The sequence below is a fragment of the Acanthaster planci genome, linkage group LG21 (genome assembly GCF_054643075.1).
Source record: "Acanthaster planci isolate LZ-2023a linkage group LG21, COTS_SCS, whole genome shotgun sequence".
Classification (NCBI taxonomy): Eukaryota; Metazoa; Echinodermata; class Asteroidea; order Valvatida; family Acanthasteridae; genus Acanthaster; species Acanthaster planci.
In genome coordinates, this window is record NC_141797.1 from 1,322,086 (window position 1) to 1,336,696 (window position 14,611).

Consider the following 14,611-nt stretch of genomic DNA (forward strand, 5'->3'; position numbering starts at 1 on the left):
CATGCGCGCTGTCACTCACACACCACAGCTCATTCCACACTGATGAGTTGTGTTCATGCGATGTTGGCACACACTTTTGGGGTGGAGGAACAATCGATCACCGACACTGTGAAATGTCCAGGTCTCATTGGTGGACATTATGTGGATGTCAGGTATGCATTAATACAACATGCCCTTGTTGGATGTCCACAAGCAAACCCGTCAATCACGAACCACTTGTGACCCCCAACTTGTTTGGTGGTCACATTTGATTAGTGAACGAAACATGACGTGGACCATCCTTGCCTGATGCATTTGTTGCTGTGCAAAGTGGAATATTTACTTGTAATTTGTTGCACGTTTAACGACAAAACCTATGATTGCCAAATTTCGGACAGCTATTTTGACACAGAGTTTGTTCCAGTTCTATAGCTACAACTGTACATAATACATGCATTAACGGGAAATTCAAGAAGTCAATGGCTAGCTGCTTCCAGCTACATGCAGGCACTTTTAAAGGGAAAAATAGACCCGGGGTACTCAACAGATGATGTTTGTAGTGACGAACAATTAGGGTCTGGTAAACTTAGCGCTAGCTCTATATAGTACTTGTCATTATGAAGGACACCTTATCATGATGTGTTGATTTGATTTCTAAAAACACTAAAAAATCTATGCACATTTGAAGCTAAATTATGACATTGACAGAGACTCCATAACTGTTGTAATTCGATACAACTTCACAGTGAACTGACCTGTTGAACTGTACAGGAAGTGAGGAAGTTGATGCATTTATGGTATGGTTGGTACTTCCTCTCTGGTAACAACACGCTTGATATCAGTAGTGCATATATGGGGCATTCAATTGCATTTATTGGTAGAAATCCTACAAGCTTTAGAGAATGCACAGTTTTTGTATACATGTAGCACTGACGCATTGCTACTCTATTTACTGACGTTGCTATAACTTAGTTTTTAAGTTCAGCAGTATCTTCATGTACATGGAGCAACGTGGGGGTAGCCAAGATTTCTTGCCTGAAGAAGGGAATGTCCTATAGTGGGCACGGTGAGCAGACTGCTCCTTGCCCCTCCATTGTCGTGCTTACTGGAAGTCATTTCCGTGGCAAAAACCAGACTGTCGACCCAGTCTTTCAATTGGTCACTAATGAAGGCGTACACAGGAACACACATACATGTATCTTCTTTTAACGGAAATAATGACAGGGCTCTGGAGATACAAAGCACTGGGAGAGGGCACAATATGGGAGCATTACTGATCAACTGCTTTGCTAACCCTACCAGGAATTCTTAACAATCTGTAAGTTTAAAGACAACCAAAAGAGCTTCCTGATGAGTTTTCTGAAGACCCTGTATCAGTCCAATAACTCGGAAGGATATCCTTCCACTTTGTCCCTCTCAGCTCAACCTTGGCGTGTAATCCCTACATCGCCCTGTTTTCGTTTGTGGGAAATTTGGAGAGGCAGCACAATGAAACGTGAAGGTGTTGAGCAAATTGTGGGGATAAATCTAAGTGGAGAACGGTCAAGTTGTGTGGTGTTGATAAGTGTTTTTTCAAACTTGGAAGAGCTCGGCTATTTCTGTTTTTCAATTCTACTCCAACCATAAGTAACATATTTGAGCAGAAGAACCGTGTTATCGGTTGAACAGAGCCAGGTTGGTTGGTATGTTTGATCAAGCGCCATCTTGTGGTACAGACTCGACCGAAACACTTGCATTCCTTGATCGTTTGTGAACTTTCACCATTTTGGGGCAAAAATGCAAAAATTGAGTCCTGACATCTGGAATAGGCAAAAACATCCTCTCAGCAGTCCTTCTCTCTCTCCAGTTAATCATTTTGAAACCCTTTCCATCACATTACATATCTACTGCATTCACATATATGAAATATTACTTCTTAAACAAGTCTAGACGTTTGTGAAACTGTCCTCTTTACGCAGAATACCCTATAAAGGTCAATATTCTGACAAAGTGTTTTAAAAGACAGTTTAATTGCTCTTAAAAAGGTATCTTTACTTCCTTTTACAAATTTTTTGCAAATAGATATTTCAACCCTTTCTACAGGATGTAAGTCATAGGTGGATACAAAACAAGTTTTATAACCAATTCTATAACGTAACTTTGAATTTAAAGATAGGCCTACAGTTTTATCCTGGAAGTTACATGCTTTGGCATAGCTTGTTTTAACATTGGTTTTCAGTGAAGAGAAGGGTAGGGGTTCCTTTGAGATGTGTTGCCAAATTTCTGAATAAAAGCACCCGTATTTCAAAAACATTTCTACTACTTGATCTTGGTTTGAGTGAGGAATTCTTTATAGAGAAATAACTGAGAAGTTGCTTTTTGTAAACAACCCCCCTTCCCTACACCGGAAATTGCATTGTTTTATTTCACTCTAGCACAAATTAGAAGGCAGTTTAAGGGCTCTGACTTTTGATAATATAAGTCCTCGTTTTTTAAACTGAGTTTTATACACGCTAACACTCTACTAAGAGTAATCTCTATTTTAAGAATCATGACTACTTATAAACAACGACGGCAAATAAAGTTGGCTCGTACTCCCTGAACGAAGATGGCGACTCACGTAACGCCACAAGAAATCTTAACACGTGGCAAACACAACCATTGAATTCAGACCCAAAGTACTAAAAACAGTTGGGTAATTAGATTTGACAAAAATCGCTCAGAGCGATAAATTATGTGGGAGAAGGAACTTTTTTTCTGGAATATTAAAACAGGCGGGGTTTCATACTACACAATTACACCCGACAAAAATGTTAATGATGTGGCTTTGTTGCTGTTTTCAGTTGGGGTAAAGGAGAAAACCGCTGAATGACGTGTAGGGATAGTTGGACCAACTGACCGCCTTACCCTGAATGCTTAAATACACCGAGTCTGCTCGCTGTAGAATCAGCACTGCGCTGCCATACACGAGCTCATCGATTTGTGAATCAGTGCTAATGGCAGAGACAACCCGGTCCCCGTTTTTCCTAAGATGAACGTAGAGGTCGCCTAAGTAATATTTGCCTACTGAGAAAGTAAACACGTAGGTGCCCGGCACATTACATGTGAAGGTTCCGGTAGTAAGATCGAAGATTGTACCCGGAAGAAGTGTTTTCGCCAGCTCGAAGGGTAAACGGGTGTCCTGACTATCAGAGGTATCTGTGTCGCTTGTCCGCGTCACTGTGAATGCCACCCGATTGGCGGAGTTATCTGGAGTCTCCCCCGGCTCGCCCTTTTGACCCTTGACGCCTACTTCCCCGGTGGCTCCAACTAAGCCAGGTGGACCTCTCGGACCTACGTTACCGGGTAGGCCGATTCCGTTGTCCCCTTTAGGGCCAGTGTTCCCAACAGCGCCAGTTGGACCAATCTCACCCTTCTGACCCTTGACCCCTGCATCGCCCTTTACCCCTGCAGGTCCAACCTGACCTTGAATTCCCTGTGGGCCCGGGTTTCCGGGTGTTCCGGCAGGTCCCTGGTAGCATATTGGACACAACGGAGACCCAGGACCATAACCGCCCGCTGGAGCCGGCCCGGTAATGGTAGCTTGGAGCTTGATAGTGTTACCCAAAAGGGTGACAATCAAAAGGGTGATCGTAAAACAGAATTGCATCTGTAAAAATAATGAGATTAACAAAGAAAAATCTCAACACAGAGACAGGGAGACAAACATTCTTAGCAATGTCCAAAATTATTTCAGTACAAATAAAACAAGTTCATGTGGAAACTTGAGAAACAATTTTGATCAGCTTAGAAAGTTGTTATCCAGTTGGTGACATTAATCAGATGAGCATATGGTAATGGTGAAGTCCTCCTATCCTTTGCTATACGCCCTTTCTAATCTACTTTTCAAATACCAAAAGAAACCGCCACACAAAAATTGCACATTTTTGTGTCAGAGTGTGTCCTTCCACTTTCAAATTGCATAATAGTTAAAATGTTTACTCAAATCCTCGTGTAAAAAAAGGTCTAAACGTTTATAAAGTGAAACGTTTGGAGTTGAAAATCTAAAGAAAAATAGAAAACATCCCAATGCAACTGAGATCTTAATTTTTTTGTTATTATTATTATTGGCTTTTTACGTTTTAGAACAGGCAACGGCCCAACCGACTCCCACAGGCTGTTATGCAATATGCACTGGGCATAACTATGTAGATATTGCTTACTACGCGTTGCATGTGTAATCAACTCAGTCAACCGATCAATTGATAGTGCAGACATTTTCAAATTAATCGTGAAACTGGACTTATCCCAGGATCGCAGCGTACGTAGTCTCGTGTTAAGCAAAGCCACACCTAAAACATGTTAATAAAGTTAGTTTGATATTTGAAATTGGACATTCCCGTAGGTTTCTACAGGGAAGTCAGACATCCGTGTACAATCCTATAGGAAGGTTCACCGTGTCGAGAAAAATAAGACATTCACTGTACAAACCTATGGGAATGTGCAATGTTCAATATAAAACTAACTTTACTGTCATCCTGGAAACCCCCGTGAGTTACTCTTTACAGCGTCAAGGGCCTTTTTTGTCTTCTATTACACATTGTTATATTACACATCGGCCTCCAATGAATTCTGGTTGCATAAAATTAGTCACAAAGCTGTTGAACAAACCAGTCGTTACAATAATCTGCACAATATAAGCATTCGGAGGCATTTGTTTGTGGTCACAGGCTGATCAGGTCAGAGATGGTGTTGCTTAATACTAAATTCAACTATTATTCCAGGCTGGGATATCATGGTCTTATACAACTGACGTGTCCCTTGCCTCCCTGTGACCGTTTGTACGAGGGCGCCCTCGTTCATAAAACCACCTCCTGAAGGACGTGATGCAAAAAGTAAATGCAACAGCACATAAAACCATTATTTTTAAATGCTTAACACTCACTCGCAATAAGCATTTGCAAGATCTCAGCCAAGATTAACAAATATGATAAAAGTTATACCCGCAAAGCGCGGTTATCGAACGAAATGCACTGCCAAAAGGCCTCCCAATGACAACTTCTTTGTCCGTCAATTTAAAAGTTAAATATTTTTATTTAGGTGATTCCGCACTTAAAAAAAGGTTCCACTTTGCCCATGAAAAATTTGTTGTATTTTACTGAATAGTGAATAGGGTGTGAAATAATTAATAGAAAAGCGATGTCTGAATAAGTCCTGGTGACATTACAATTATGGCGGTTTGTTTAATCAACACCAAAATGTATTTTTGAACGAACAAGTAAGTCGTCACCGTTTTCACGAAGAGATAAAAGTGCCAAACATCGTTTTCTTTAAATGTCTGTGTTTTCCTCTTTTTTGGCAAAATCAACAATTTCACTGCTGCCAACAACGTGTTGTAATCACTTGTACAAAGTCTACTCAAATCAGCGAAATCACGATGACTTTCCTTAGTTGCTAAATGCAACTTAATTAATCTGCATTTACTTTGTTCACGAAGAGAGCTCATAGTCCTCCTCGGACAAAACATTGCCACGAAAAAGCAAAATTGAAGGCAAAATCCATTTTACCGTTTGTACGAAGAGTGAAAAGTGACTCAGGAATTGTATACAAATGTAATAATTTGCAGCTGGAACTCAACATCAAGGACCGTCTTGACGTAGAGGCAAAATGCAAAATATAGCGTTTCACGAAAATAAACAGTTTAAATTGATTCCTATGATTACGATTTTGTGGATTTTGTGTCATTAAAGATCTGATCTCTCACACGGTAGTTTATTGTAGTTAAGAGAAAGACATGTCTTTGGGAAATGATGGCTTGAAAAATGGACCAACTGGAAGTGCAATTTTCTCGGTACCAGGATTTTACTCCTTGGATACACTTTTGCCTCTTCGTGAAAACGGTGACGGAACGTCATGGTGTAATTTCGCTATCATGCTTACAATATCTATCAGCTTTACAGCTAAGAGTAAGATTGTAAAGAAGAAATGGTTTCGGTCTTTCAATGGTCTGGTTAATTCTTGTCATTCTGACACGGGATATTTTTGATCTATTGTCACTACAAAATGTTTCCGACAAAAGTTAAACTAAGAAATAAGGGATTAGACTGACGCTGGGATACCAAACTACTTGCAGTTATGAGACGATTAAATTGATTAGAAGTCTTTCGGTTGCTCATTGGATCCAACACATTTTTGTCGTAACGGATTGGCACTGTAACCCCTCTTCCAAATAAAATACAGCACTTATAGACTTGCTTGTAATCTGGCTGAACTCAAAAACGAAGTAAATTCATCTTCACAAAAAAAATTGCAGTTATACCCGCAGCACGATAGAATACGTGATGTATGGTTGCAATTTCGTGTCAATTGGCACTCGACTAATTTTGAGCAAAATCACTTGAATACTAGCCCCCAGACAAAGTTTAGAAGTTCATAGGAGGAATCGAGCGAGAAAGTACGATAACAATACTATTTTTAATGTAAACGTCCAATGTCAACCTGACTGTCTTAATTTAATCAAACTACACGCACAACGTAAGAGACATCACCCAACATTAAAAAACCCCAATGCAAACACGCGTTTTAGGCGAATGGACGTCATGAGAGGAATTTTGCTCACTGAAGTTAAGTTAGCGTCTCAAATTATAGATTACCATCTCAAATGTCAAGTTTCAGAATGTTATGTACTCTAATCCAACGGTAATTTTTTTATATACTTCTATGTGGTTGTCTACCTGAATCTTTCTGAATCAAAAAAGACAAAAAGTGAAACCATACTTGCTGTTCTAACTTAATTTCGACAATAATCAACAGACTTTAAATTGCACGCTTACTCAAAGTCTTGACCGAAGTCATCTCCGAAATTAGTTTTCTTTTGCAGGGGTAACAATAGAGAGTAAAATAATTTCAATTCATTATTTCTAGATTGTGTTTATTTTCCTGTCCTTGCCTAGCCCTATGTGACCTATTCAGTACTTACCTCGCAACATAGAGAGCGGTCTACTCCGTCAATTAAATCTGCTCTCTCAGTCAACCGTTCAGAACTGGATAGAAGCTGCAGTTCTGAGGAGCAACGCGGCCGCCCGTGCCATTAATCCGGCCAGCCATTTCCTGAGCAGTGACTGGTGAGCTTGGCCTGGTTTCTGATTGGCCCCTGTGTGCTGTCACTCACAAATATCATCGACTTATCCCATACTGATGAGTCACGTTCATACGATGTTGACACACACATATAGTGGGGGTAGAGGCACCATTGAAACTTTGATCACCGACACTATTAAATGGCCAGGTTCACTGGTGGAATTTAGGCAGATGCCAATGAGACAATGACAAAAAAGCTCTTTTGGATGGACACAAGCAATCCTATCAGTCACGAACCACTCTCTTGAATCACATACTTCTGATTGGTTGATGAAGTTTGACGTAGCCCATCCGTGCGTGGTTTGTTGAGCACTGAGTCCCCCCAAAAACCCTAAAAACATTTTTGAGGTATTTCTAACAACCCCACTGTCAAAAAGTGTTTATGGCTTGGACTGTACATAGCACCAGTATTAATTTAAAAGGAAGCCAATGGCTACCTGCTTCCACAGACATGCGAGTTATTTTTCTTCGTAGCCAAGTGATGCCATTACAGCTGCAAGATGGTGGAAAAAAATCGACCAACAGTTCGACGATTCGACAGATTAATGTGGTGCTGTATTAGCGAACATGTGACGAACACTTCGTGTCTTATAAGCGGTACACTCACTCTAAATTTTATTTTATTGCTGGTTTTTGTAATTTGAGGACACGTTTAAACTAAACGCTTTAAATGTTATTACAAAGCTTTCGTATTCTGTCTGAAATGTTTATGAATACCTAAGACATGTAAATGACAAAACAAAAATTCAAGATCCCTGACATCTTCTTTGGCAAAAGAGGCGTTCAGAATTAAATGGAAGTAACAACGGGAGACTGCTACTTGCTGCTTTCATAGGTTCGTATGTTATTTTCAGTCGTAGTGAAGAAATACCAGTGAACCACCTAAAAGCTCCTTCTGGACCAAGCAGACGATCATCCCACGCTGCAGTCTGCAAGGACCCTTTAAAACTATGTGTTGTAATATTTTGCGGCTGTAAAGTAACCCTAAAATTCCCGGGCGAGAATTAAACCAAGGATACGCCGAAGAAACAAGTTTGAAAATGTATATTTTTAATAAAAAGTTTGTAAATCTGCATCTCGTGTTCTATCTTGCGTAAATGTGTAAGTAACTGCCCAAAGTTATGTCCACGAGTTGGGAGTAACAAGCAGCTTGGTCAACCGCCGGGTTACTGCCTTATACACTACTAATTAGTTCAAACATCAAACTGCAACACTCCTGAAGAAAGCAACGCCAAGACGAATGCAAGCAGCCGGTTAATCTTGGGACAGTAGGTCAACACTTACTGTCAATAATGAGTGCGTTTTCGAGAGCCTATGTTATTCCTACTGATCAGTGTAGTTGGATGCGTTGAGTGTACTTACAATATTAGTGGTGTTGTTACCATGGAGGGCGGAAATGCCAGCTGCACCATACGTACATCAGCTTCCTCAATCACTTCCTAGAGAGTTCAACAGGTCAGTTCAATGCAGTGTGTAGTGTAGTATAGAATATTAACAAGTATGGAGTTGGGGTGAATGTTATTTGACTTAGTGTGGGCATAGATATTTCAGTTCTTTAGAAACATCGTTTTCTTGACATAATGAAAAACAATCCAGATAATAAACGTGCAGTTTAATAGATACCTCTCCTTCGTCACGTGTTTGTTAAAAAGTCAAATTGATTAGTCGCAGTTGTATTGTAGCCGTGACGGCATTACTGGGCCCTGAAAGAAAACAAAATCGCGCCCCTATGGAAGAGGCAGTCACTGACATCAGTAGATATCTGAAAACAAAGGCTGTGATGTTTAATTAAATATATAACAGAAAACAGTAAACGCTCAATTTCGCACAGCACCCGATGAACCACACACGAATGGTCTACGTCGTGCTTTATTGACCAATCAGATGTAAACGCCGAGCCAGTCGGTGATCCAAGAGATCTGTTAGTGATTTTTATGTTTACTTGTGTCCGAAAAAAAAGGACATGAGTTATGACATGTAATTCATCACCAACATCTACCTAATATCAACCAATGGGACCTGGTCATTTCACAGTGTCGGTGATCAAAGTTTCCATTGTGTCTCTACCCAAAGTGTGTGATAACATCGCATAAATAGCTCATTAGTGTGAGGTGAGTCGGTGATGTGTGTGAGTGACAGTGCACAGGGACCAATCACAAACCAGGCCAAGCCACCAGTCACTGCTCAGGAAATGCCTGGCCAGTTTAAATGCACGGGCGGCTACCTCCCTCCTCAGAACGACCGCCGCTCATCTTCAGCTTTCTATGACTGATTTGAAAGAGCAAACCTTAACTGACAAAGAGAGCAGACTGTTAACGGCATTGCAAGGTAAGATTTTAGTAAAGCAATATTTTGGAATAACGCACGAGTTAGCTCTTTTAAGGAAACGAGACTCAATAATGAAATGATTCGTTCGAATTACTAGCCTCCTTTAAGGTTCTCAACAAAGAATTGAGGATACCCTTTGAGGTGACCGAAGAGCTCGAACGACTATCCGAATCAAAGTTTGTTCAATAATGTTGAATTGTTGTTGAAAATGCAAGTGCCAGCTCTTGTAGTTTTTCTTCGTGTAATTCTAGATATGTTGTGCTCGGTAATAACTTGAATGTTTTCAAACAAACCACGCTGGCTTCATATACAAAACATTCTGAAATTGATTTTGTGTTTTCATCATCCACGATTACAAAACAATATTTCTCTAGCAACGTGGTAGCTTTCTCTCCCCAGTCTTACTTGCTGTTTTTCCATTTTTCCAGAATAATTTGAAGACAATGCGAAACTATTGAGGTGCCTGTTTACCTTTGTTCATTATGTCCCTTTAGACCAAGATGGGTTGGTATGCAGAAAGCTAGAATGACATCATTGGTTCAGGATTGTTTCCTTATTTTCGAACATGTTTTGAGGAAACTATATTTTGTGCATTCTCTGGGTCTAGTATCCTGTAGATGAAGTGTGAGAATTATATAGACTGTGAAAGATGTGGGTTTAAGCATTAAGGGACATTGAGGTAAGCATTTGGGACTGACAAATACAGCAGTGTGCTGAGCATGTTCGTGGAGAAGATTAAGACATCGTTACGTTCCTACAATTCTTGCGTATGCACAATTTCTTGCACGCTGATTATAAAAAATCATTGAAATAGTAAACAAAAATGTAATTCATGTTTGTCCCTTGCATAACCGCAATACATTTTTATGGAAATAAATTTCAACAACTCAACAATTTATTTATGTTTGAGTATTATTTCACCACCACAAATTCAAAATTCTTGTCTTCGTACTGTGAATCATTTTGTCGTCTCCTTCGTCGCTAATATCTACTCAAGAGAAACACTACACCGAAACATATAATGGGAAATGCTCAAACCAGGCGACAGTCTGAAATCGTATTACATATTAACAATCAAAATTGATCACGGTTGGAATTAAATTGAATATTAGTAGAGGCAATGTGAACAACGAAAGCGGTACTTGAATAAGGAGATCGTAGCACGGCATGCCTGGGAAATTCCTGCAATAGTCCATAAATGTTTAGTTTCAAGTGAAAACACTACGTCTCTCATTTACCCCACATTGTTTGCGTGCCACCCAACCGTCATTCAGTTGGGAATGCCATGATATGGAATGCTTTCTGCCTTTCTGTTTTTATTTTGCAATTGTTTTTTTATGCATTCAAAATTAATAATGAATAAAAAATCAAATTAAGTAAGCAAAAAGTAGCTCAAGAACTATGACAGCAAAAACTTTCGATCGGGAATAGTGCAGACTTTATTTCAATAATGTTTGTCAACGATTTAAGCGCCTGTGAGGTATTCATGTATAAGACATTTCTGATCTGGTTTTCTGTTCTCACGTTTCTTGCATCTTTCAATGATAACGAAGGTGCTCATGAATCCCTTTCTTAGTAGCGCCAAGATCACATATTCTGAAGCAAAATTATTCTCATGAAACAGTTTGTTGCAATACATTTCTACAAAGCTTAATCTTAAATTACCGTGACTGCAGTGGCCTGTAGCCACAAATTTTGAGGTATTCCCACTACAAGACAACTTTTGAGATCCAGCTTTCCCTTTTCCCCAGTTTTCCATTTCTTTGTCCAATCCTTTCTTTTGTATCTGTAAAGTTTTTGTTTTCCTTTCATATTTTCCAACACGAAGGAGCAGTAATTGGCTAGACAGATTGATTTTTGAATATCATACTGCTAGAAATATAGTGTCTTTAATTCAAATTTAAAAACAATTGGTTTTGGCATTGATTTTAGCTTACATTCCCCCTTCATTTTTACCTGAACAGATTAGATGCGACATCAGGATAAGTTTCCTTCTAATCTCCTTTGTCTTCTCGTGTTTCGAGCAAATCAACAATATTATTCAGTAGGCAAATGACAGTCAGTTCATTTACACAAAGAATATCATTAGACAACTATCTTCTTTGAATTCGGCGTGTTTTGGAAGAACCTTTAATCAAAATGTCACAGAAAAGTCCCCCATACACCCCAACCCACTTTTTTACACGTGGAGTCTGGACGTTTATTTGTTCTCCTGTGATTAAGGTAAATGTTCCTTTTTCCTCCACTCGGGTAACTCTTCGAGCTTGAATTTTGTTGATAATTTCACTGACTGTTCCTCTTCAGTTTGCCACAAATAACCCTGACCCCAAAATGCCCCTGAAACTGTTATTCTAAGAGGGGAAAGCATTGTTTAGACTATTTCAAAGATGGACCTGCACCGAGTATCGCTCATAGTTTTTGGCTAACCTTCGGGGGCGCACACTGAGTGTACAGTGTTAAATACACGTCGGGCAGGGCAAAATCCTCAAAAATCAATTTACATCTCCCCGTCCCGGTTCAGACTGGACGTGCCCCACGTCCCACCTCATACTAACAACCAAAGCAGATTTCCGAATCTTAGCTTGAGATTTTCCTCCAGCTTATTAAATATGCACTGAGAGATATTTTATTGTTTTTGTAAACCCCACAGAAATATGGCTGTCTGTGTCGCTTTTGCCTTACCTCTTTTGTGGGAATTCTTTTAGTTTTTATTTATTTGTATATGTTTTTACAGATGCAACTCTGCCTCACAACCACTCTTTCGACCGTAGTGCTTCTGGGAAGCTTCATTAAACTTCGAGCTGAAATTACAAGACCGGCTTCTACTGACGGTGATGGTCCTGGCTCTCAGGTGTGTCCCATGTGCTGTCAGGGACCTGCTGGAACACCCGGAATACCCGGCTTACCAGGAAACCAGGGCCTGTTGGGACCTATTGGGTCGAATGGCGATCCTGGGGTCAAGGGGGAGAAAGGTGAGATTGGTCCAGTTGGGAATGTTGGTGAGGTTGGAGCTCTCGGGAATCCTCGTCCTAAGGGGGACAACGGAATAGGCTTTCCTGGTAAGACAGGTCCCAGAGGTCCAGTTGGTGAGGTGGGAGCTCCCGGGAAAGCGGGGATCAAAGGTCAAAAAGGAGAGCCAGGGGAGATGCCGGATGACTCCACTCACCAGGTGGCATTCACCGTGATGCGGACGAGCGTATCAAGTAAATCTAGCAGTCTGGATAACCGCTTGGCCTTCGAGCGGGTCCAGACGCTTCTGCCGGCTACTAGCTTTGATCTTGCGACTGGGACATTCACCTGTCATGTGCCAGGGACCTACCTGTTCACCTTTTCTGTGTACAAATATAATCATGAAATTAACCTCTACGTCCAGCTTAGGAATAACAACAACATCATTGTCACTTGCTTTAGTCATGAGTCTATTTTAAGTGAGCACGTGTCTGCGAGCGCGGTGCTGGTTCTGCAGCGAGGAGACTCAGTGTATTTGACGATGAAAGGTCAGACTTGGAGTGACAACAATCACTACACCTCATTCAGTGGCTTCTTGCTTTACGCCGAATAAAAAAAATATCAAGCACTCGTGAAATTACAAGATTATGTGAGTGGGCGTACCCATGTTATACGGGATAACATGGGTATTTATCCACTACGTTTTGAGGCAGGGGTAGCATTGAACCCCCTTTCATTGTGAACAAATAATTACAGGGGACTGTGTAGATTTTGTTGGACTTCCTATCGATTACAAGTATTACTCCAAAAGGGAAAACGATAAAGACATAATTGTATGCTATTCTTGTTTCAGATTCTGCATGAATATAATACGTGCTAAAAGTGTTCATCTGTATCATAATCATCACTCCTGTACAGTTTTTATAAGGTGTCAGCCCCTCCCCCTTTAATTTTCCATGCCAGACAACACCATGGATTGTGTGTAAGTTACTAAGGCAACTATCTTATACAAGATTCATTTATCACTCTGAGTTGCGTTAAAATTATGTGGCCAACACCATATATTGGCCTTAACCTATTAGTAATCAACACAGTAACCCAGTTAAGTATTTCTTTGGGCTTCATTTTCTTAGTTGATAACCCTCTGGTCATCTTTGTTCACAGTGTAGGCTTTTGCCAATGGCTCCATTTTTAAATCTACCTGTTGCATTAAAACAAACAATTCTTCCCTACATCCGTAGACTACCAAAGTTCTTGGTATCCTTGCAAAATATCCTAAATATTAAAAATGAATTTCTGGTTTCTTTTTACTTAAAGGGATCCTCACTCCAACCAAAACCAGGTAGTGGTATGCTTCAAAAATTCTGGAGCACTTCATTTCAAAGTTTGGAAACATGGGGATCCCCCTCCCTTCACAATTTGTCACTAGAAATTAGTTTAAGTGCAAACCTCTACACACGTTGTTAAGATCTTTCAAGTTTGTGACATGATGAGACTTTGTACCTAAAACTGTATTTTCGAAAACTATTTCTATAAGTCGTGTTTGATATCCAGCTGTTATTTACATCCGTACACTTTTTCCATTGAAATATTAACTCATGAAAGATGATGTAAGATTTAGTACCATGACTCGTGAGAAATTCCTCTTCGAGGCACTCTTACTAAAGCAGACAGTTTCACAATGCCTAAATTCCTTCATGAAATTATATTTTATATCTTTTACAGCTCCATAGCTTACACTTATGACGTACTGCACACAAACAGTGCTGCAGAGGGGCTCCTGCCGATTCAAATTTATTTTGGGCACTTTTGCCCCAAAGAGCGAGTTAAATATCATCCTAATTTTACGATGATATGTACCATTTTTTATGAATAGAATTTTGCCGCAAATCCAAAACAGATTTTTAAATTAAAGTAGATCTTGCCATGACTGACTTGATCGAAAGTCAGCAAATTCCACGATTTGATAAATTGTGAAATATTGAGTAATATTTACAGTAAAAAGCTGAAGTTGTTATTTCGCATTGTAGTGATAACCATGGTTTTATCCAGAAAAACATTTCTCACAATAAAACTGGGAGGAGAAAATTGATTATTGGTGCTATGTGTATATAGCGTTGTCTTCGTAATTACATCCAATGTTTTACTGAAATCAATACATTAGCGCATTCCCCGAAACGTTTATAGCGCCCTCTCTTGACAATTACAACAACCCTTCCACACGCATTGTTCCGTGGGAGATGCCAGGGTGCGGTCC

At 39.9% G+C, this 14,611-nt stretch overlaps 2 protein-coding genes across 2 annotated transcripts; one reads left to right on the forward strand and one right to left on the reverse strand.

Annotated features, from left to right (window-relative positions):
- Positions 1–663: 663 nt before the first annotated feature.
- LOC110983116 (uncharacterized) lies at positions 664–7,001 on the reverse strand. Its single transcript, XM_022242082.2, has 2 exons — positions 6,917–7,001; positions 664–3,607 (listed from the first exon to the last, which is right to left on the reverse strand). Exon 2 carries the CDS (start codon positions 3,605–3,607, stop codon positions 2,798–2,800), a length of 810 nt encoding a protein of 269 aa, XP_022097774.2. The 5' UTR covers positions 6,917–7,001; the 3' UTR covers positions 664–2,797.
- Positions 7,002–9,281: 2,280 nt separating this feature from the next.
- Positions 9,282–14,446, forward strand: LOC110983140 (uncharacterized). Its single transcript, XM_022242135.2, has 2 exons — positions 9,282–9,405; positions 12,140–14,446. Exon 2 carries the CDS (start codon positions 12,140–12,142, stop codon positions 12,965–12,967), a length of 828 nt encoding a protein of 275 aa, XP_022097827.2. The 5' UTR covers positions 9,282–9,405; the 3' UTR covers positions 12,968–14,446.
- The last annotated feature ends 165 nt before the right edge of the window (positions 14,447–14,611 follow it).